Source organism: Pleuronectes platessa, chromosome 5 (assembly GCF_947347685.1).
Source record: "Pleuronectes platessa chromosome 5, fPlePla1.1, whole genome shotgun sequence".
NCBI classification, from domain to species: domain Eukaryota; kingdom Metazoa; phylum Chordata; class Actinopteri; order Pleuronectiformes; family Pleuronectidae; genus Pleuronectes; species Pleuronectes platessa.
Genome location: NC_070630.1, coordinates 13647359 through 13668389, shown reverse-complemented (window position 1 = coordinate 13668389; position 21031 = coordinate 13647359). Strand labels below are relative to the sequence as shown.

The 21031-nt window shown below is 39.4% G+C and overlaps 2 protein-coding genes across 2 annotated transcripts; one reads left to right on the top strand and one right to left on the bottom strand.

Annotated features, from left to right (window-relative positions):
• The first annotated feature begins 5914 nt into the window (after positions 1-5914).
• zgc:153372 (uncharacterized protein LOC767695 homolog) lies at positions 5915-10953 on the top strand. Its single transcript, XM_053423412.1, has 11 exons — positions 5915-5984; positions 6772-6821; positions 7526-7656; positions 8296-8446; positions 8523-8659; positions 9296-9365; positions 9805-9886; positions 10003-10134; positions 10220-10362; positions 10473-10595; positions 10810-10953. Exons 1-11 carry the CDS (start codon positions 5933-5935, stop codon positions 10894-10896), a joined length of 1158 nt encoding a protein of 385 aa, XP_053279387.1. The 5' UTR covers positions 5915-5932; the 3' UTR covers positions 10897-10953.
• A 1042-nt stretch (positions 10954-11995) lies between these two features.
• On the bottom strand, positions 11996-17478 carry aifm4 (apoptosis inducing factor mitochondria associated 4). The gene is made up of 18 exons (XM_053422102.1): positions 17329-17478; positions 17103-17212; positions 16889-16998; positions 16057-16101; positions 15865-15946; positions 15545-15657; positions 15082-15168; positions 14889-14980; positions 14655-14785; positions 14360-14475; positions 14192-14263; positions 13767-13830; positions 13581-13657; positions 13204-13321; positions 13006-13104; positions 12815-12890; positions 12612-12716; positions 11996-12026 (listed from the first exon to the last, which is right to left on the bottom strand). The coding sequence occupies exons 1-18, from the start codon at positions 17403-17405 to the stop codon at positions 11996-11998; spliced, it is 1605 nt and encodes a 534-aa protein (XP_053278077.1). The 5' UTR covers positions 17406-17478.
• Between the last annotated feature and the right edge of the window lie 3553 nt (positions 17479-21031).

Below are 21031 nucleotides of genomic sequence, written 5' to 3'. Positions count from 1 at the left end.
ATGTTGCCTTCCAGCAAGAATATTTGGCACCTTGACTAGAGCTGAAGTTTTTACTTTCACAGTTCACATTTAATGTGTTCACGATTTTTCACAAATTTGCTGTAGATAACAAAATGACATCAACACTGAAATCAAATGAATTTTAACTTTGTGACGGATACTGTTCCCATGATGAGAAATAGATGCAGGCTATGGTGCTTATCTTTCTGTGTTGAGTTGTTTTAATTCTAATAAACCTACCAGTAGATAAAATGAGACCCAAATTCATAAAACCATGTTTGTGTTCAAGCTTGGAACACTTCGATTATGAGTAATATCTTTCCTGCCAGATGACTATAAACATAAGCTGCTCTAATTCTTAGTCCTCATTTAGTCATACATGTTCTATTAAGGATTGCACTTTTAATCAAATCCTCTTTTTTTTGTATTATGGTCACCCCATGATGAACAGGGCTGAAATATTCAATGGCTTTCCACTGAAATTTTATAAACCACAAGTCAGATGTCTTTTTTGTATTATTCCCAATTTAATTGTAAATGTAGTAAGTTCAAGTCTGGAAAATAACCTTAAAAGGTACAATGGTGATGAAAACGAAGAAAAAAAAGATAAAAAATGCCTCCTGTTGTGTTTTTCACCACTAGACTTTTTTGTGCGTCTGGTCATGATACACAGGTGTCCCGATTTGTGTGAAGATCTGTGAAGCTTACTAAGGTTTTTTTTCCTTAGATGGTGCTGTTTAGCCATTTTGCCACACCAATTTCAAATTACTCCAGAATTAAAATGCTTTTTAAGGTTTTGAATTTCCTGCTAACTTTGGTGAGAATTTGAGCATATCTAGGCCGTGAAAAAGCCCCAAAAGGGAAATAAAAATCCTTGGAAATACAATGGGGCCTCCAAACGGAGGTACTCGGGCCCTTAATATCCAAGCCCCTCACCTCCAAAGACAGTATAGTGATGTGGATGAAAGATAATGACAATAAATTACAAAAATACAAAAAAATAAAGATACATATTTGTGTTATTTTGACAACAGAAGTCAACTTAACTTTGAAGTTAAAAATGTATCTCTTTTAACACGTGAATGTTCAGTATTATTCAACCCCCCCAGCTTCAGTACTTTGTAGCGCATCATCTAGCTTTAATAACTTCTAACAAAGGTTTTCGGTAAATGCTGACAAGCTTCGTACACCTCTCGATCGAAATATTTGCAAATTTTTCACCTGCAAAAGCCTCAAGCTCAGTGATGTTTGATGGCTTCTGTGCTGCAACTGCCTTCTTTAAATCCCACCAAAGATTTTCTATCGGATTTAAATCTGGTGACTGAGGATGCCACTCCAGAATGTTCCAGGATCTTTTTCTCAACCAAGCTTTGGTTGACTTGGAGGTGTGCTAGGGATCATTGTCTTGCTGGAAAGTCCAAGGATCACCAAGGTTTAATTTGTCAACAGAAGGCATCACATTCCTCTTTAAAATGGCCTGGTATTTCTGGGAATCCATGATGTCAGGCACACGATCAAGATTGCCAGTTGCTGCCGCAGAAAAACAGCCCCACATCACCAATGACCCACCTCCAGGCTTGACCCTGGGGATGGCAGGGCCGGCCCTGGCTATGTTGGCGCCCTAGGTGAGATTTCAAATGGGCGCCCCCCAACATACACACGCATCCCCAAGAACTGTTGGACTGTATACAGATGCACACACAGGCAGACCAAATTGTAAGCTATGTAAAACAATAAAAATATATAATAAAAAATATATAAAGAGTCTGAAATCAGCTGTACTGATAGCTTATCATGTCATGTCGACACAAATAAACATGAATGATGTCCACAATCGGGGGGGGGTTCTTACCTCTATATTGTTCTTTCTTCTCCTCCTCTACTTTGCGGTGCTTTCTGAATTGTGCACCTGATAATTTAATCTTTTTTTGATTCATCTTTGACTCTAACCTCAGTCTATCACCGCAGCGTGTACGTCAGGGACACACCTGAGGCGGAAGCGCAAATTCTGTGTGAGCCGCCTCCTGACTGTTCACACAGTGAGCCATCCAGGAGGATGTTGTAGATGCTGGCTTGCCTGTCCACGGAGCCACGGGTGGGGACATCAGCAAATGTCCCTACTATGCTGCCGAAATGAGTAGGTTTTTATACTTCTCTTTGTATGCATCATGCTGCTATGAGGAACTGTTGTGAGGTTGTTTTTCTCTTTTTGTGCATCCAGCGGCATCAACTCGCCATGGCCGTACTCCGACCAGGTTCTGTTTGCGACTTGGATTGCTGCTCTGGCTGGATTCGCTGCATGGTATCTGATGTGATCCCAGCTCCAGCCTGTCATTTTGCTGCTGAGAGAGGGAGAGTGAGAGAGGTAGAGAGGGAAAGGGAGATGGAGGAGAAACATTGAGGGAAGGCGAATAAGGAGATTGAGACCATTTCATAGTTTAATACAAACATTCTTTAGGGGTCCAAGCTAATTCAGTATTGCACATTGCTAAAGAGGGAAGCTGAAAAGAAATATACTTGGCTTTATTGGACTATTAGCACATCAACTCCATCCATCTCTCATGCTATGCCTTGATGTGTTGTTTCTCCGCTTCCTTTGGACTATCCCTCCATTTTATTCTGGAGCTGTTTGCTGATATTGGCACAGAAGCACATTGTGTGAATAGTTAGATTTTATTATTTTTTTCAACTTTACTTGAAATCACTTTTTGATCCGACCCACTTAAACTGTAACTGGCTATACAGCTGACAATGATGCACCTATATACAATACACTGTTACACAAGTACAGCAACCAGCAGGGGGCAGCCTCAGGACATCACATCGAAACAAGCAGCAGCAGACTCTGATTCTTGTAAGGCGTCAGAAGCCAAGGATGGAAACTACTGGGTTATACTCTAACAATAGGTTTTTAAAGCATGTTAAATCATCCAGTATCTAAAATACAAAAATATAAAAGTAACTTTTAAGTACGGCTGGCAAATATATGTAGTAAAGTAGAAAATACTTTAACAATTTTTTTTTTTTTCCGTTTTTTTCTTTATTTTATTTTTAAATAAACATAGTATTAGATATTGTGCAATGAATAGGTGGTTGAAGTCTGCCAACACGACAGCCTGCCAAACTTTAGCAATTACATTAACATTAAGGATTGGATTACCTGCTCATTCCCATGATAAACTAATCAAAGGAAGAAGATGCACAAATTGCACCTGTAGACTTTTTTGTTTGTCTGGTCATGAAAGTGTTCAAGGGGTCTCGGGGGGCAACATTGAGCCATTTTACCACGCCCATTGAAAATTCCTCCAGAATACATACATTTTCACCACTTTCTACTTTTCTGCAAATTTTTGTAAGAACTGGAGCATGTTAAAGCCCTCAAAAAGCCAATTAATTTGCCTGCAAAATATTAATAATAATCAATACAATTTCAATAGGGCCTCAGTGTCTGTCAGTGCTCGGGCCCTAATAAATCAAATAGTGTGACATTTTTATCCATCTCTCAGTCAGCACTTTGATTCAAATTAAAAGATTTCTGGTGAAGGATATCTCATGAATGCTGCAGAGCATTAGAGTGAAGTGTAATTTCCCTATTTTAAAGTGAAAAGAGTTTGAATTGTAGTAAACTAACAGAGTGAGAGAGTATATCCCAAAAAACAAAGCTGATGATCTGAGGTTAAAGACTTGTCACTGTCGCTGTGTATTTACATGTAATACCCGTTTGAAGTCAATCTATAGGTCTATCAAACAATCATATATGCTTTACAGGAAATATGCACATATTCCCTTTTTAAGGATAGGTGGAATTATGCTCAGTTGAATAACTGTAAACTGAACTACTTAATAAGACTGCTATCATTTGAAAATATGCACCGTTATCCCAAGGAAGACGAGACATAATCGGAATAAAATAAAAAAAAACTTTTAACCAAAATCACAAATCAACTTCCCATCATCCCCACTCTCAATAAAAGTGCTCCCTTCCACAAATCGTCTAAGAAACGCCTCTTCAGTATAACAAAGCTAAGATTTATATCTCCTTCTATTACATTGTTAAAAAAACTGCATTCTTCTATTATCTTATTTTCAAAGTGGGCCAGGTTCCTCCTTAAATTGACAGCAAACCTCGCATTAGTTTATTAAATTAATATTACATCCTTTCACTCAACAAGTCACCTTAAACAGCCACAGCTATTTCCATTCAATTCTCTCCACAAACCCCCCTTTCCAGCATCTGCTTATTAATCCTAATACCCCCCCCCCCAGAAAAACTCCCCAACTCACAACATGCACATATTTCCACTCCCACTACACATGTCACATTCCTTTTTTACTTTCAGATCAAACCTACTTACTATCAGGTTGAAGTAAACCCTAAAAATCATAGTTTTCACATTTGATTTGATTCGACTGCTCCACTTCCCTCACAGATTCATCCATATTCTTTCTACATCCATATTATTCATGACTTTCTTCCACGCTTTCTCTGCTGCTGGTCTTCTCCCGTCTTTCCCTCTTACACATCTGTACATCACTCATGTTTACACACACATCAGACTCACTTTGCTCTCTCCTTCACCCACATACATTTCTACTTCCTCTCTTATCTCATCACAGCCTCTCTCTCAATGATATATCCGCCTATTCCTCCAGCATTGCCTTCTTGATCTTTTCCATCTCCCCCATTGCAACACTTCATCACCTGTTTCTCTCACCTCATCTACCACTACCTGTGCCCTCATAAACCCAGGTACATAATACTCATAAACTAAATCCCTCACCTTTCTAATCCCTGCTTTCCATATCACCCTGTGTGCGTTCAATATATCAAATGGCTGATATGGGCCATTCAAGATGTGCACCGATATGAACACTTTTAATTTGATGTATAAAAAACATGCATTTATGATTATATTTAAAATTGACATTTATTTTTGTCTTAATTCAAGTTGTACTTATTTTGTGATATTTGTGTTTTCTGTCAATTTAACTTTATTTCTTGAAAAAAATTTTTTTACTTAAGAATCATTGCCAATTATTTCTAATAAATTATTTTTTACTCCTTGATATTGGTTTTCATTCCTCACACAAGGCTATTGTTTTGCTGTTGTGTTATTATTTATTGGGTGTTAAAAACAGTCGAGAAGGGGCTTGAGACGGACCAGCAACATTATATAATTTCCTATACCTTAAAACGGCAGCTCAATTTAAATGAGTACGATGTTTGCACTACTTTTTTTTTTAAATTTTCGGGAAAATAGCTCATGGCGCAAAAAAACAATCATTTGAATTTTCAATAATTTCCTTGAGTAATAAGGTCAGGGTTTAATATACAGTCTTTTCCTCAATGGTTCTTAAACTTCCTGCTCTTTCATCGCTCTTTCCAAATATGACATTTTGAGAACGATATGTTAATATATCATTATTAAAGTAGTGTTTTGACTCTAAAAGGTGTGTTGAATGTTCACTCTTCCCGTCAGTGATGATTTGAGGGTTCCATCTCCTTTTTATCTTTGATGGTGAGTGTAATACTGAGCCCCATGGTGGAAGAATGCGACGTGACTTGAAACTTCACCTGCAAACTGTATTAAGACAACCATAGGCCCCTGACCTTGGGCTCCAGTACACACAGCCTCCAGGCTCAAGCTGAACTCTGCTCTGAGGACCATCTACCCCCTGGCTTTTATACCTGAAGCCCCTCCTACAAGACAAACCATAAAGACAGAATCTCTACTTAAATATTTATATACCCATCAGCATTTCACCCGACCTAGCCTATCACGGAAATATCCCTCCGCTTTATTATACGGGCACTAAAAAGATAATTCTGTGATGGCAGGTAGCACACCCCTCTGGACTGGCTTTCATGTGGTACACTCCAGATCCCCCCCTATACAAATAGAGTTGGAATCTCCCTCTTCCTGAACCCTGTATGAAAGCGAGAGAGGGTGACTACAACCGCCAAATAAAACTGTGTCTTAAAGGTACTTTCCGACTACTGGTTGTGGACTTTGTGTATAATATGTGTTTAGCAAGATCGAAACGTTTATGTGAGTGCTAGATCTACATGCTAGAGTGCTGGCTAATGCCACAGCCATGCTAATGCTACTGATACTGGGCTGCTGCGACCAATGTTGTTAACATAGCATGTATAACTATGTCCCTCGTTTGTGTATGTTAGGTGTTTGTCACCTTCTATGTTACAGGGCATGTGGTAACCCCATGACAGTGAGTCTTTCCAAGATATGTCTCCTCTGAAGCACGCGAAACACCACCCTCTGCTGGTGATATAGAGAATCAGCCCCATAATTTATGTTCAGGAGAACAAGCTCAAGGAGCAATGTTATTTTATTATTGCACGAAAAAGAAATGAGAATATTCAATAATTTCCTTCATTAATGATGTCAGGGTTTCCCCTTTTAGGGCTTGTCCTGCTTTTGCCTCCATTGCACCTGTTTCCCCTCTCATTTGCACTAAAGCAGCTGAAATCGATTCACTTTCACTTGGTGTTATACTGTGACGATTAAGTGTTCCCTTGATTATATTTTGAGCAGTGTTTATACGTATAATTTGATTTAAAATATATTAAGAACCGGTCGGTACGTGCATAGTCATGTGACGTAATGACGGGTTGTTGATTAGCTCTGAACCTGCAGCAGCACTCTTTGTGGGAGAAGTAGGCCGAGGGGACAGTGGAGAACAGGCCTGACACCAGTCCAGATTCCCGTTAACAACACGTGAAATTTGTTTTTGTTTTTTATCTATGTGAAGCTCATTTGGACGCGATGACGAGTGCAGATGACGTGCGTGAAACCGTGAAGGTATTGATTGTTGATTTTGAATCATTCTTTCATTGTAGTTGATCAACCTTTGCTCTTCTTTTCACGCATCAGCAGGTCACTGTGGTTTTATGGCTCACTGAGGGTTTTACTTGAACTTGAAAATACTGAGATTTCTCCTCTTGTCATTCGAAATTATTATGCAACACATTTATTTTGTTTGATGCGATCGAGTTATTCATTGAAGTCAAAACTCTTCCGCCACGTTCCTAATATAATATAATAAAATAATTTCTAATCTTAATTTTTTTATATGCAGTTGGGGAAATATCAGTAATTCAATAGCATATACTGCTTCTATCATATTGTGTCAGTAATGCCTAAATAATGAGATGAACAAATTAAATTTACATTCTTTAAATGTTCTAACAGTTGCTGTGGAGGTGCAAACCATTTTCAGATTAAATGAAGAGAGAATCATTTATCATTATCCCTCTGTTACATAAACTATCTATAGATACATATTGGGGGTTCGATCCATTTTAATAATAAAGCAAATCTAGTTATAAAGTTAAAAGTATGGAAATGGAAATGTAGTAAAATGTGATTTATTAAAAATATGTTTCTAGTAGAATGTGACTGTTGAAATGTTCTAGGTGACCATTTAGAATGTTGTTGCATGTCAGAGCCATAGACTTGGTTAATACCTACTTAGCATGTTGCATAACATGACTTTATGTGTGCAGAAATACTATGGCGGTCGACTGGAGTCCTCATGTGACCTGCAAACAAGTGCTGCCTCCTGCAGTCTGTCCTGCAGCCCAGTGCCCAGTGTCGCAGAGGCCCTGAGGCTGGTTCACCCAGAGGTGACCAAAAGGTACAGTCCCTGTGCATTTTCTATGTCAAGTTTAGTGTTAAAGCCCATTTAAAACAGCCAGAGTTAACCAAAGTCCTATACGATCAACAAGAACAAAGAGAAATGCAAGAATACATTTCCCTTAATTATTATGTACACATGTACAATTTTATAATAGTTTATCATCTTTATACTATGATAAAATTGCACAGTGTACAGTGATAACATTTTCATAAATGTTATCATTTAAAACAATCCACAGGTCGTTCAAAGGTTGAAATGTCCTTGTAAGTCTATCATCAAGAGTAGAAGGTGCGGTGGCAATAAAAGATTAGATAAAAAAACCTACAAATTAAAAGCACACACTGCAGCCACTGTCTACATGAAGGAGTCAGGTCACTGCACTGAGAAAATACTTAGTCAACATCTCTGTGAATACATGAGACATGTATACTGTCCCATGTATTCACAGAGATGTTATAGCTGAAATCTCTGCACAGTCAATGACCTACCTTGAGTTCATCAAAATCACATACAGTAGAAAAAACTCTCTTCCTCCGATCTTTGGTAGTTTCTTTTGTCTTCTTACACATCCCATCATTGAACAGTAACTTTGTACGAATGCACTCTTGTCCTTAACAATACCCTCTCAACCTCCAGATTCTTCGGGTGCGGCCTTCCCTTCCCCGCGAAGCTCGAGGGCTGCAGAGTGCTGGACCTCGGCAGCGGCTCCGGTAGAGATTGTTATGCCTTCAGCAAACTTGTTGGCCCGAGTGGACACGTGACAGGGATCGATATGACGGAGGAGCTGGTAGCTATACATGCATGTACACGCCAGCGACTTTTGAGTTCCTTACTTTCTACTGATTTATCTCGTCTCTGTTTAGATCACTGCCTCTCGTCAGTACATTGAGTATCATCAGAAGAAGTTTGACTACAAGGAGTCCAACGTGACCTTTGTCCAGGGTTACATGGAGAAGCTCGAGGAAGCTGGCATACAGAGTGACTCAATGGATATTGTGCTGTAGGTTTAGATTAGATCTGTTTAGGTTAGAGCTGCTTTCAGACATGCACTGAACTCAGAAGATCCTCCGGACATTCTCTGGAGGGGCCGTGTATGTGAGCACAAATGTCTGATTGAAAGCCTCCTGACTTTCTGCGGACTCTCTCTCTGGTCAGTCCCATAGTATAAAGTCAGCAGAATGTCCAGAGGAGCCGATGTGGGAACACAGCAGGAGATCCATCGCAGAATTACGAGTGAGTGGGAGGGTCACTTACGTTTCTACCAGGTGACCAACGTAAAACAAAAAAATAACAAAAAGAAAACTGCTGTAAGACACAGACAAAGAGGGCAACGCCAAAGCTGTTGTTGATTTACTGTAAACAAAAATGCGTGGTCTCTACAGCAGGATTCATAAGGTTCATCCTGCCTCTGTTTTGTGCACCACCCCTCACCTTAATGCTCCGGAGATCTAAGTCTCCTGCTTTCTTATTTTGTGAAAGGTAACTTTCTGAGAAAGTCCGGACCCAATTCTCCAGAGGTCATGTCTGAAAACAACCTATGACTCTACACGATCTGACAATGTACTTAATCATGTGTTACTCGCAGAGAGCTTTGTTATGTTGATAAAAACCTTTTTTGTCCCTCTAATCCATCCAGATCCAACTGTGTCATCTGTTTGTGTCCTGATGAGAGAGCAGTGCTGCAGCAAGCCTACAACGCCCTCAAGGTTGGTCTGAGGAATTTGCTACCAACTAAACGAATAGGGAATGTGGTGCTTTCCATATGCACCGGCTAATAGTCGACTACTCATCGAAGTTGGGCCGGTCACTTTATCTTATTGTGTCCTTTCAATTTGTTATTTTAATAATTGGCCACGGTGAAGTGAGGTTGATTCAAGTTAAGCAACAATTCCCTTTCTTTGGTCCTCCGTCTGAAGGGGACTCGTTTTGCTTCACAACAGCATGGTTAATGGGGATATATTGTTTTTTCTTATATTTTTTACTTTAAACAAAATGTCTGTCAATAGTCTGAGTTAATGGTTAGTTGGTCATGAATCTGTGTACCACTCTAAATTTGAATAGTTCTTCCATGTGTCATGCCACATCAAACAAAAGTGTGTGGAAAAGTTGGTACAAACCATTTCTGATTTGTATCCATTTATACAGGAGGGAGGTGAACTGTACTTCAGTGACATGTATGCCAGCAAAGTTGTTCCTCAACACATGAAGGATGATGCAGTCCTGTGGGGTAAAACAACGCTGCACCATCATCTAAAAGCTTAAAGGCCACACATGCATAGTAGGATCACTTCATCACTGATAAACAGAATGCATTCACTGTTGTTTTCTTCTTTTTGGTGATAGGTGAAGGAATGGGTGGCGCCTTGTTTTGGCAAGACCTAATTGCATTGGCCCATAGCATAGGTTTCAGCACTCCACATCTTGTCTCAGCAAGCCACATTGTGATCTACAACAATGATCTCAAGGCAAAGGCAGGTAATGAAAAAAAAGGGGGTAAGATTTAACTTTAAAGACGTGTGTAAAGATCATTCTACAGCTGAGCCAGCTCTTCGTTTCGCAGGTGATATCAGCTACGCTTCAGGGACCTACCGGCTCTTCAAGCTGCCCAGACGTCCAGTCACGTCAAAGGCAACAGTGACCTACAAAGGAACTGTGGGAGATTTCCCAGATCAGCTGGACTTTGATTCATCACACTGTTTCAAGGTATTCCACAAGAGACCAATTCGCGTATTGTTACAAGAAACTAAAACGTTTAAAAAATACTTTAAAACACATGTACTGTATCATGTTAATGTTTTCTTTCGGCTTTACAGAAAGATGTTGCAGTGGAGGTAGATGGAGAGATGGCAGCAACTCTCCAGAGTTCTCGTTTCTTCCCTGATTTTGAAATTGAGATGCTGGATAAACCTGAGTCCCTCTCAGAGTCAACACCACAGGTAGCGGGTATTTTGGGTTTAATGGCTAAGATGCTTTAATTGTAATTGATTACTGGTTGCATTCACTGTATCCTGAACCCATTTTGTGCATGCAATCCGATATGATTCTTATTAAAAAATACACAAATTTGCACATCTTAAACTTTGATTCTAAGAGATACTATACACCAACAGATAAAACATTGACCACTAATGTTCTTCATTTTTTCCTCAGTACTGCCACCTCAACCCGTTTCTGTTGGCTGACAGACTGGGCTCTTGTGTCAAACAATGCTCCAAAACAAGCAAAGGAAAAGTCTAATGAATACAGAAGAAATTGATTTGAAGACTCTACTCAATTTTTTTTTGCTGATTTAGTTTTTACAGGTTACTTAAAGGCATAATAATTGTATATGCTGACCATCATGTACCTGTGGAGATTTAGTCAAGGAATGTTTTTTTCAGGATATCACATTGTCTGTTTGTGTTCAAAGTCAATGTTGTTATAGTATTATACATAATTGTTTTACAACATTGTATCATCAACAAAAAACATTGTTGAACAAAGAGGGTCTCACATTTCAACTAATGAAATATAAATAAAAATCTCACTAACGTTTGTGTCTCCAAAATCGTTTCTGTGTTGTGGTCAATCAACAATTTATTAAAGTGTGTGTGTGTAACACAAAGCGAAGGGGAAAAGAACAAATAAACATTACTATAGTGAACCCACAGTGGTTGAAGGCTGATAATATGGATAACCAGTGCTGTTCAAACTCTTCACATTCATTCAATACCTGAGCAATACTTGTATTTAAACATGTATTTCCTGAGTTACTAAAAGCCATTTAAAGATACTACATAAAGACAGAACAAGCTACATCTCCGCTGTAAACTTTTGCGGTATATTGGATAAAGGCATTACAGTGCTTATGAAACAAAGACCTCGAACAGAAAAGTCAAAGTGAAGGAACTGTTAATTATCAACATGTTACTGTATTGTAGATTTCAAATAACTTAAACCCTTACCCCAACAAGTGGATACATTACAGATAACTATTTTTGCAGGGATCTTAAAAATGTAAAGATTATAAATACATTTGGATATAAGGATGTGTATGACTAACACAATTCATTGTTAACAAAGTGGAATGGTTGACACACTTTACTTTCATTATGGTGAAACTGATTTAGACATATCCAGGCAATATTCATTATGTTGAGATCAGATTATTCGGTTGATGCCCAAAGTGGAAATTCAGTAAAGCTGTGTGTGGGCAACTATGGTAGCGGTTTTCTGAGTAAGGGAAGAGAAGAGGTCTGATTGGCTGGCAGGAGGCCAGATGCAGTGAATGGACAAAGGGAGGGAGGAGTGATATCGTCCACGAGTGGCATTACTCCTGAGCACAGCAGCACTCTGATCACAACTGCAGCCAGCTCATGTCATCAGATCTGAGAAGATTAAAAAAGAGAGAAAACTCATATTCAGTAAAGCGCAGTAAGCAGGTTACGAGGCACTAGTGACGAGAACAAACAAAACCTATCAATGTGTTGAGCAGAACTTCGACTGTGTAGTGTAGCCCCACTCACTGAACTGAAACACAACCGCACTGTGGATATTACCCATGATCCCCGGCTTCCTAAACCAAAAGAGCTGCCGTTGTAATAAATACACCAACCTGCTTCACTCCTGAACTTATTGGATCTGATTCAGGCAATTTAAAGGTTGTCAGTGAACCCTCAAACTGACAAAGCTGCTAATTTAAGATACAAAATGTGTTCCTTTGAAAGGGTCACATTTGTGTTCACTGCTTGTCTCTGTTAACCCCAAGTAGCAAAACTATTTAAGGCAGCTTTAATAATTGAAACTTAACCCATGTTGCTAATGGGTGCATTTTAATGATGTCCAACGATTTGAGCTGCTTTATCACATCACTGGTAACAAATGAGAGAACACAGCAACTATCAAAACTGAGGACTTCATCAGTGTGCCCTGTATATGTGGGACATATGTGAACATTGTACAATATCACTCACTGAGCCTGTGTCTTTTTGAAAACCTGCCCAGTGGCCATCAGCTCTGCGAGACAAGCCACAGCAGGTTCGAACGTCAGGCTGGCCGCAGCAACCACCACATCATCCCTGTTGACAATAGGAGACATTTTAAATTTTTTTTTAATTGAGACAAATCCAGTTAAATCATATTCATATGTATCAGGAGTTATTCCACAGCTGCTTACTTGATGTAAAATGCCAGGAATTTCCTCTCTTCCACTTTGCCTTTAAATATGATTTCTGTGTATCCCTCCCCATAGCCTGGACAGAGGAAATGAAAAGGTGACATGTGATCGACGCAGCCACGGCTGAAATATTCTGATGACAGGGTGAGATTTACTCGATAAACACTAAATAAAATAAATACATGTATTACCTGTGTATCTTATGCTCTTCCCAAGCAACGAAGTCCAGAAGAAAGGAACCGACTTAATTTCGGTCGGTTTCTTCAGCATGTTCAGAGCAGCCACTCTTCCTGAGGTAAAGGAAATTAAGAAACCACCATAAAATTGGCTGGAACAAAAATGTGGATATATACAGATCACAATGTGAGTCTCTGACTTCAGCCTCTTACCGTGAGCATGTGACATTTGCCAGTGAGCGATGTTGACTCTTTGGTTGCCACGAATGGCCAGAGGGAAGCTTGTGACATCTCCAGCACTGAAAATATCAGTTATATTGGTCCTCATGAACTGTTAGAGAGGATACAGCATTAGCTTTACAAACACAAGTAAATCCATTTATATGCACTATTTATTTCAGTCATCGGGACACAGGGATTCAGATAATATAACGTGGGTTTGACCAGAAGTATTCAAAAACATGCAATTCAATCCAGCTACAGGCATGAGACATGTCATAAATCTAAAGCTGTAACGACATATTATTGTTTCATTAGCTAATGACAGTAGCACAGTGATTCAGTGTTGTTGTCCATTAACTGTGTGTTACCTTGTCAACAATCACAGCTTTCCTTGAATCCACCTCCACTCCGCTTCCTTCCAGAAAATCTGAGTTCGGGATCACACCTGTAAAACAGATCTTTGGGTTGGATTTTTGTTTTTGCGGAGCTGAAAGATCTGAATGTGAAAGAGTCTATTTGGGTATTTTGAGCCGAGGCGGCAGACACCTAATTACCAATTCCTGCAATCACCACATCAGCTTCAAGGACTGTACCACTCTTCAGCACCACCTCCTTCACCTGAAAAACATAGCATGGCAGTTTTCATGAAAAAATGCTGTTACATTGAAAAATGTATTCAATTCAAATAACTCTATCTGATGGGAAATTCAGTTGTGTAAAAGCATCAGTCCACATATGCATAGCAGACTATAACTGTAGAAGTAATAAACAAAGAACAGTGTTTAAATGAATAGATCAACCCGTCTGATGGGTGTAGGCACAAAGCTTTCTTCCAAATAAAATAAAATGGCTGCTTCAGCTTCAGGGTCCTGGTATAGCTCACCATCATGGTTTACATGGACACTTGAATAGAATTGAGTTACAGATAATGTTATGAGTAACTCAGGGTTATATACTAACAGAATTAAGTTAGATTTACCTTGCCATTCTCCCCTTTAATCTCAGTGACTGTGTCATTCATGTAAAACTTCACGTTTTGCTCCTCCAACATCTGAAGGGGAAAAAACATTATTATATTTAATAGAAGACAAAAACATTTTTTTTTCTCTTCTCACAGTTAGAGATGAATCCTCTCCTAAGTACTTACTTGCATCGTCATTTTGCCGATCTCCGGGCCCAGAGAGCGCTCATACGGGTAAGTGGAAGTTCCCACCATGGCCACACTGGCAGCTTTGTCTGATAAGAAGGACACCACCTCCATACCTATTGTGTGTTAATAGTAATGAAAAACACATAAATAGCCTGCTTTACTTTGCACTGTCAAATGCATTTTTTATATTAAGAGAGAGAGTTATGAATCATCACTCTCCCTGATAATCATTTAAAGAAACAAACACCTACAGAGCTCACTGTTGCAATGTAAAGAAATCGAATGTGACAACCTATGAAGGAGGCTCCGATGACGACTGCCTTTCTCCCAAGGCAGGAGCTGTGGATCTCTTTGGCCTCTTCGTAATTCTGCAGTACGTTCACTCCCTGCAGGTCCCAACCGGGACAGCTGAGCGGCCGGGCCCTGTGAACACGATCAGGACCGTCACACAGCGCTGTGCAAATCTATGTTTCTGTCTCCGGCTGTTTCTAAAAGACTTGAGGAGCAGGATAGTGACGACTCTAACCTGCAGCCGGTCGAGATGAGGAGCTGGTCGTAATGCTGCACAGTGCCGTCACCCAACTTCACCGCCTTGTCCGCGGGGTTTACAGACACCACCTGCAAAATCAAAGAACACATTTCTTCACAAAGACCCAAGAGAGTGTCTACTCAAAAAGGTGAGAAGACATCACAGAGACTTTGTTTCCTTTTCTTCTCACCTCCTTCTGTGTCCACATCTCTATTCCATGTTCTTCATAAAAGTCACTTGGCCGCAGGAGGAGGCTGCTGCTGTCCACGTTCATAGCCTGAAAGGAGGTTTATGTCACTTACCAACAATCTACATCTCAACAACAATGATGATTTAGTTCTTTTATTTTGATCGGGACGGTGCTTATCTTATGATAAATGAACCAGAGTTAGGTGTTAATGCAAATTTTCATCTGTTGTTCATAGCCATTTCTTAAAAAGTGACGTGAAATTAAGTAAGATTACCTAGCACATGAAATTATAAATATCCATCAGTTCAATTAAAACCCTCCAAACTAACTGTACAGTAAACCCATGATTAGAACACTAAACCCAATAAAAAAAGGGGAAAAAGAAAACCACAGATATAATACGAAGCCACATATACACTAAAGTTTATATCTGTATATATATATAAAAAAGTGGGATAATTACCTTACTCAGTTTTGGTTTGTCAAACGGTGGGAGTGTGTCTTTGGAGACAATGATGATTCGACCCTCGTAGCAGTTCTGTCTCAGCGTCTCGGCACAAACCAGCGAGGCCGGGCCTTAAAGAATAACATATTCACTGTGTAACATTCAGAGATGGAGCGTGAGGAATCATGGCAGCACTACACTACTAATGTGTATTTGAGCAGCATCTCTGGAGCTGAATCTCTTTCTTTATCCTGCAAAGTTCCTTTTTACTGATTAAATACACAGGCTAAGTTCTTAAACTCTCTGAAGGGCCTGTATTCATTATATCTAGTCCTTACCTCCTCCTACGAGCAGAACAGTATGTTTGATGTCTGGGGACATGCTGCACATGTCCTTCACTCGCCTGGTGAGATTAAGAGACTGAGGGAAACACACATTCAAGGGACTGTTTAAAATAAGATATTTTAAGAGTAAAAGAAAGGAAACACTGGTCATTTTACTGTACGTGTGTTTAACTTGCTGCCTCTTACTTTTTTGTCGATGGAAACGTACACATTGCCATCTTCAACTTTGACCTGTTAAATTAAATTTTAAAAAGTGTAAGTTCAGAGTTAAAGGGATTTATAAAAATCTATTTCCGGATAGAATGAGAAAGTATCGTGAACAATATCAACATCTGGTAACAAAACTACAAATTTTATGAACTAATGTTCTATTCTCATTTTTACTGCTTCCTTCTTGCAAAGTTTTGATTAGACAATGTGAACTCAATGTGGTGAGTAACCGGAATTTCTAGACATAAAGACCCACAGAACAGCTGATTAGTCTTATTATAGTACTCCTCCATTTAATTAGCTTCTTGGTCAAACATAGAGTATACCATTAAAGCTGTTTTCAGATATGAAGTTGCGTCAGGACATTTTCCAGAGTTTGCCTTCACATGTAGGATATTCTCTCGGTCAGACGCATTCAGGACAACAGGAAAAAGTTGCAAATTTTCAGTAGGCAGGACATACGGCATCAATTCCACTGTGGAAAGCATGGTGTTTTTGTTAGAGCAAACTTACACCAGCTCACAAATCTAGTTTTCTTTCTTCAGCCTCTTCTACGTGTATAACACCTCTTTTTCATCCTGAGATATTTGGATTCTTCCAGTTTTGTGTCCATCACATGTTAGAAACTTCATCAACACGCTCACTTGCTTGCTGTGAATATTCTGGACATTTTCCTGCTGTATTGTCACATGACTCACTCCGACATTCTACAGACATTTTACAAGGGGGAATGGAAAAACCATCATGACTGTGACTACACTCTTCTGGATTTGGTTCTGTCATAAGATCAGTAAATGTCATGTTTCACCTTATAGCATGGAAGGCTGTCTAAACCTGGATACTCTTCGATGTCTCCGGTTCGGACGTTAAAGCAAGCAGCATGAATGGGACATCTGACTCTGTCACCAACCAATGTTCCTGCATCATCAGAGGACAGAGGGTTAAATTCACTCAAAGCAAAAAGCAAAAAACGTTTAATAGAGTAAAACATCATATGTTAATGTACAATGATGAAAGTTTACCTCTGATAAGAGGAGCGTTGTAGTGAGAGCACCGGTTCCCAACAGCACTGTACTGGCCGTGGGTACGGACCAGCAGCACCTTCTGCTCCCCCACAGTTACTTCCCTCATCCTTCATAAACACACAACAGACAAGGAGACAAAACAGTGAGGAAACAAATCCAGTTTAAATCGAACTAATCATGAAAGTATTGATCATCTTTTTTTCCCTGTGAGAAGAAGACTTACTCTCCATCTTTCAGGTCGTCCTCCTGACAAACCAGTCCAGTCACCTGCTCGTCCCCCAGTTCTTGACACTGACTCATCCTGAAATTGTGAGATATGAATCTGTTGAGAAAGCTTGTGAGTTGTTCGGCCTGAATTCCAACTGATTGTGAGTGGAACACGTGACACAGGCACCCATAATTAACTATGAATGGAAAAAAACAAATACAACCTTATGCTGTATATAGAACCTCGAAATGTTAAAGCATTAAAACATAAATGCAAATGTTTTCTGCATTATTTTTTCTGTTAAATTAAAGTTTTTATATTGGCAACCGACTTTACTGAGTTACTCTCATATTTGGAGTTTCATCAAGTTCATTGCAGCCACATCTTAAAAACCCTATATGCTACTGATCTCATATTTTATATTTATATAACCTACCTACGGGAATAAAGAGCAGTGAAATTCAAAAGGTTGTGTGATGTTCCTTTAAGCTTCTTTTTATTCCCACTTGTCTGCTGTTGAGACCGTTCCAAGAGCAATTCGACTCTTGAACCCAAAATGCTGAGTCACTGTTGCAGATAATAACAGTGTCCATTCAAAAACCCTTTGTTTCGCAGGACACACCTTCTAACCACTCCTTCAGGGCAACTTTGTAAGACAAATACCAGAAGTACACGTTAATGCGCATGAGTGTGTACATCTCACATCCTGTTGTATCTGTCCTCTCCCAAAGAGCCCAAAATGGCCAAACATTTTGGGCACTTTGAATGTTTAGCTTCCTCTCCATCACATGATAACCCAATGGAGGTATCTGATTGGTCCAAAACTCCTTCAGCAGTTCAACAGCTACATGCAACCAGACTCATGAAGAACTAATCTTCAGAGACAGGAACAATAGAGACTTCTGCTACAGATGATGTGACCACAGCACACATCCCTGATGTCTGGGATCACATGAGTGGACAGAAACCACTGTGACATGTTGTTAACCTCCATTATAAAACGGCCTCAAGCGAACTAAGGGTAATCTGTGCTCTGGTAAAGGCAAAGGGAGGTCACACCAAATTGGGGCTGAAACTAATTACTATTTACAGCACTGTATTAATTGTTTACTAGGCTGCTCAATAATGGAAACATCAGAAGAAGCTGTGAGAAATGTCCATCACAGGTTTCTAGAGCTCGTGGTGCCTTGAATTAGATTTTTGACTTGAGTGATTAAACCTGTAATCGCCTAACCATTGCAGCTCTACATCAAACAACGATTATACAGATATAAGCTTATATATAAACAAATCATTATTTACATATCCTCACTTTATCTTTAGCGCCCAAAGCTTTTTACACTCGTAATTGTAACCACAGCTTTAGGTTTTAGCAGACAGAAGAGAAATCCGTATTATTCTGAATGCATACATGTATCGACATTAATGGGAGAGGTATGAGAGCTCACCTGCTTTTCATTCACCTGACAGTGTTCAGAGGAAACGATGCTGCTCTGCTGATACACCGATCGTCTCCCCGGCACACACACACACACACCGTGGGCTGGTCGAGCATGCGCAGTGACAACTTGAGGTCCACCTCCCACGTGACAGCCAGGAGGACCCATGTGGTCAGGCTGAAGCTCCTCCCACCACGAGGGAGGGGCGGAGGAGATGGGTGGGTCATTCCGTTTGACTTTATTAACTTAAAAATGAGGGTGTTGTCCTGTGGATGTGTGGTTTGTTAAAGGCTAAACGATATTCCAGAGGATAACCGTGGAACTTTAGATAACTTTTTCTTGCTGTAGATCATTGTCAATGAGGCTAATCAGACAACAGAACAACTGCTCCATAAAGCCGTTACGATTGAAAATCACTTTCATATTTGTGAAAACCTCATTTTATATATTTTTATTTTCTTTCAACAAGAAAGGGAGATTTCACAACTTCTACCCCAGTAGGTTACATTTAAGAGGGGGCTGCCTTTCCACTTCTCCGCATTAATATGGCAGATATCATTCGTATAGTTACTATTAAAAATCAGCCATTGTTGATTATCATTCCAGACCCCCTGAGCTGTTTTGGTTTGATAGCTCTCCCTTATCTCCCATGTGTCTATTAGTTGATAGCACTGTCCCTAGAGACTGATCTCCCCTGTTAAACTTCTTACATGGTTTCAATTAGATATGTCTTTGAGGTAAGTTCGCTACTTTTCACAATTTGCTGAGGAAAATGTCTATAAACAATTTGTGTTTATAGAAGTGTACTTTTCTTTCCCCTCCCATGTATTATTTCCCAGCTCTTTGACCCTTAAGGGAGTCAACCGCTTAAGTTAGCCAAATAAAATATTAAGTATCTTCAACTTAAGAGGCTATAAAACCGCAAAATGCTGCTCACACCTAGTTATTAACAAATTGATATGTCATAAACAGCCTGATATAAACCTGACAGGGTCCATTGCTGCCGAATGACTACTTTTACTTCTGATACTCAAAGCACGTTTAGCTATGAACACATTTGTACTTGAACTCATGTGGGATTGGCATAGAAAGCCTTTATGGAAAATGTTTTTTCACAATGAAGAACCAAATATCACAAAAAAAGTACTTCTTCCACCACGGTTCTTTTATCATGAATGTCCATATGCAGCTAAGAACTGAAGAAAAATTCTAACAAATCTGTGTTTTTCTTGTTTGCTAACCAAAACTTTTTCAAATGGATTTCAAGTCGATAAATTCCATGGTGAAAAGAAAAGCTTCAGCACTGATCCTTTTATAAATGTTAGTAAAATGTTTTACAAGCCATATATCAATTTATTGATATTTCACCTTGTCAGGGTAAAATCACCCATATTGACAACATCCCATGTAATCCCTGTTAGAAGTAATATTGATGCTGAGGGACATGTGTCCGACACAATACACCATGATGCTTGACCACATGATGGCGCTGTGTGATTCAAGTTCATGGCTGACTTGAATGAAGACAGCGCTTCCTCGGTCACAAACACTGAATGAAACATCAGTGAAAATAAAAATTATTTTTTCTGTTAGAATATGAATCATCATTAGTGTTAAAGCAAATAATCAAACACATTTTTTATTTCTTTACATGTGAAATAAACGTATGTGGGCTTCATGTGCTCCACGTAATTTACAACTTCCTTTGTCTGACAGACCTTTCAATTGCATTCCTGGATTGTGGTACTGCTGCTAGACTGTGATGAACCCCTCGTTGGTGACTGTTGTTTTATTTTAGAAGTATAGCACTCGAGCGAACGCAGGTCCAGAGGAGGATATCACAGCACATTTAGTCTAAAAACATGGTGTAAACATCGCTGTTTCGAGTCCCAGCTTACCGACACTTGGATGACACCATAGGAGCAGTATGGCTTTGATCCCAGTTGATTTTATTTTAATCTATTTTGCTTTATTTTATTCTGTTTTAACCATTGATATTTTGCTGTATTGCGAGTTGCTGTTTCCCTAGTTGAAGCTTTTGCATTGCAAGGCACTTTGTTCAACCAAGTTTTTTTTAAATGTGCCATACAAATAAAATTGACCTTGACATTGGAGGTATTTTATGTTGTTTTCTTTTTTTTTTTAACGTTTGAAGAACCGATCATCATTGACTTCAATTACATTTGTCTGCAACGCTGTTTAACCCTGAAACGTCAGAAATGTTTTGTGGACTCAGACACTTCCTCCATCAGCAGAGTAGATACTGACTGATCTGTCCT

Coding starts and splice junctions, on each gene's coding strand:
- zgc:153372 (XM_053423412.1), top strand. CDS start 5,933: ATGAAAGCGAGAGAGGGTGACTACAACCGCCAAATAAAACTGTGTCTT. Junction 10,135..10,219: donor TGATCTCAAGGCAAAGGCAG/GTAATGAAAAAA, acceptor TTCGTTTCGCAG/GTGATATCAGCTACGCTTCA. Junction 10,596..10,809: donor TCTCAGAGTCAACACCACAG/GTAGCGGGTATT, acceptor TTTTTTCCTCAG/TACTGCCACCTCAACCCGTT.
- aifm4 (XM_053422102.1), bottom strand. CDS start 17,405: ATGAGTCAGTGTCAAGAACTGGGGGACGAGCAGGTGACTGGACTGGTT. Junction 15,658..15,864: donor TGTTCTGCTCGTAGGAGGAG/GTAAGGACTAGA, acceptor TTATTCTTTAAG/GCCCGGCCTCGCTGGTTTGT. Junction 13,322..13,580: donor AAGCTGTGATTGTTGACAAG/GTAACACACAGT, acceptor CCTCTCTAACAG/TTCATGAGGACCAATATAAC.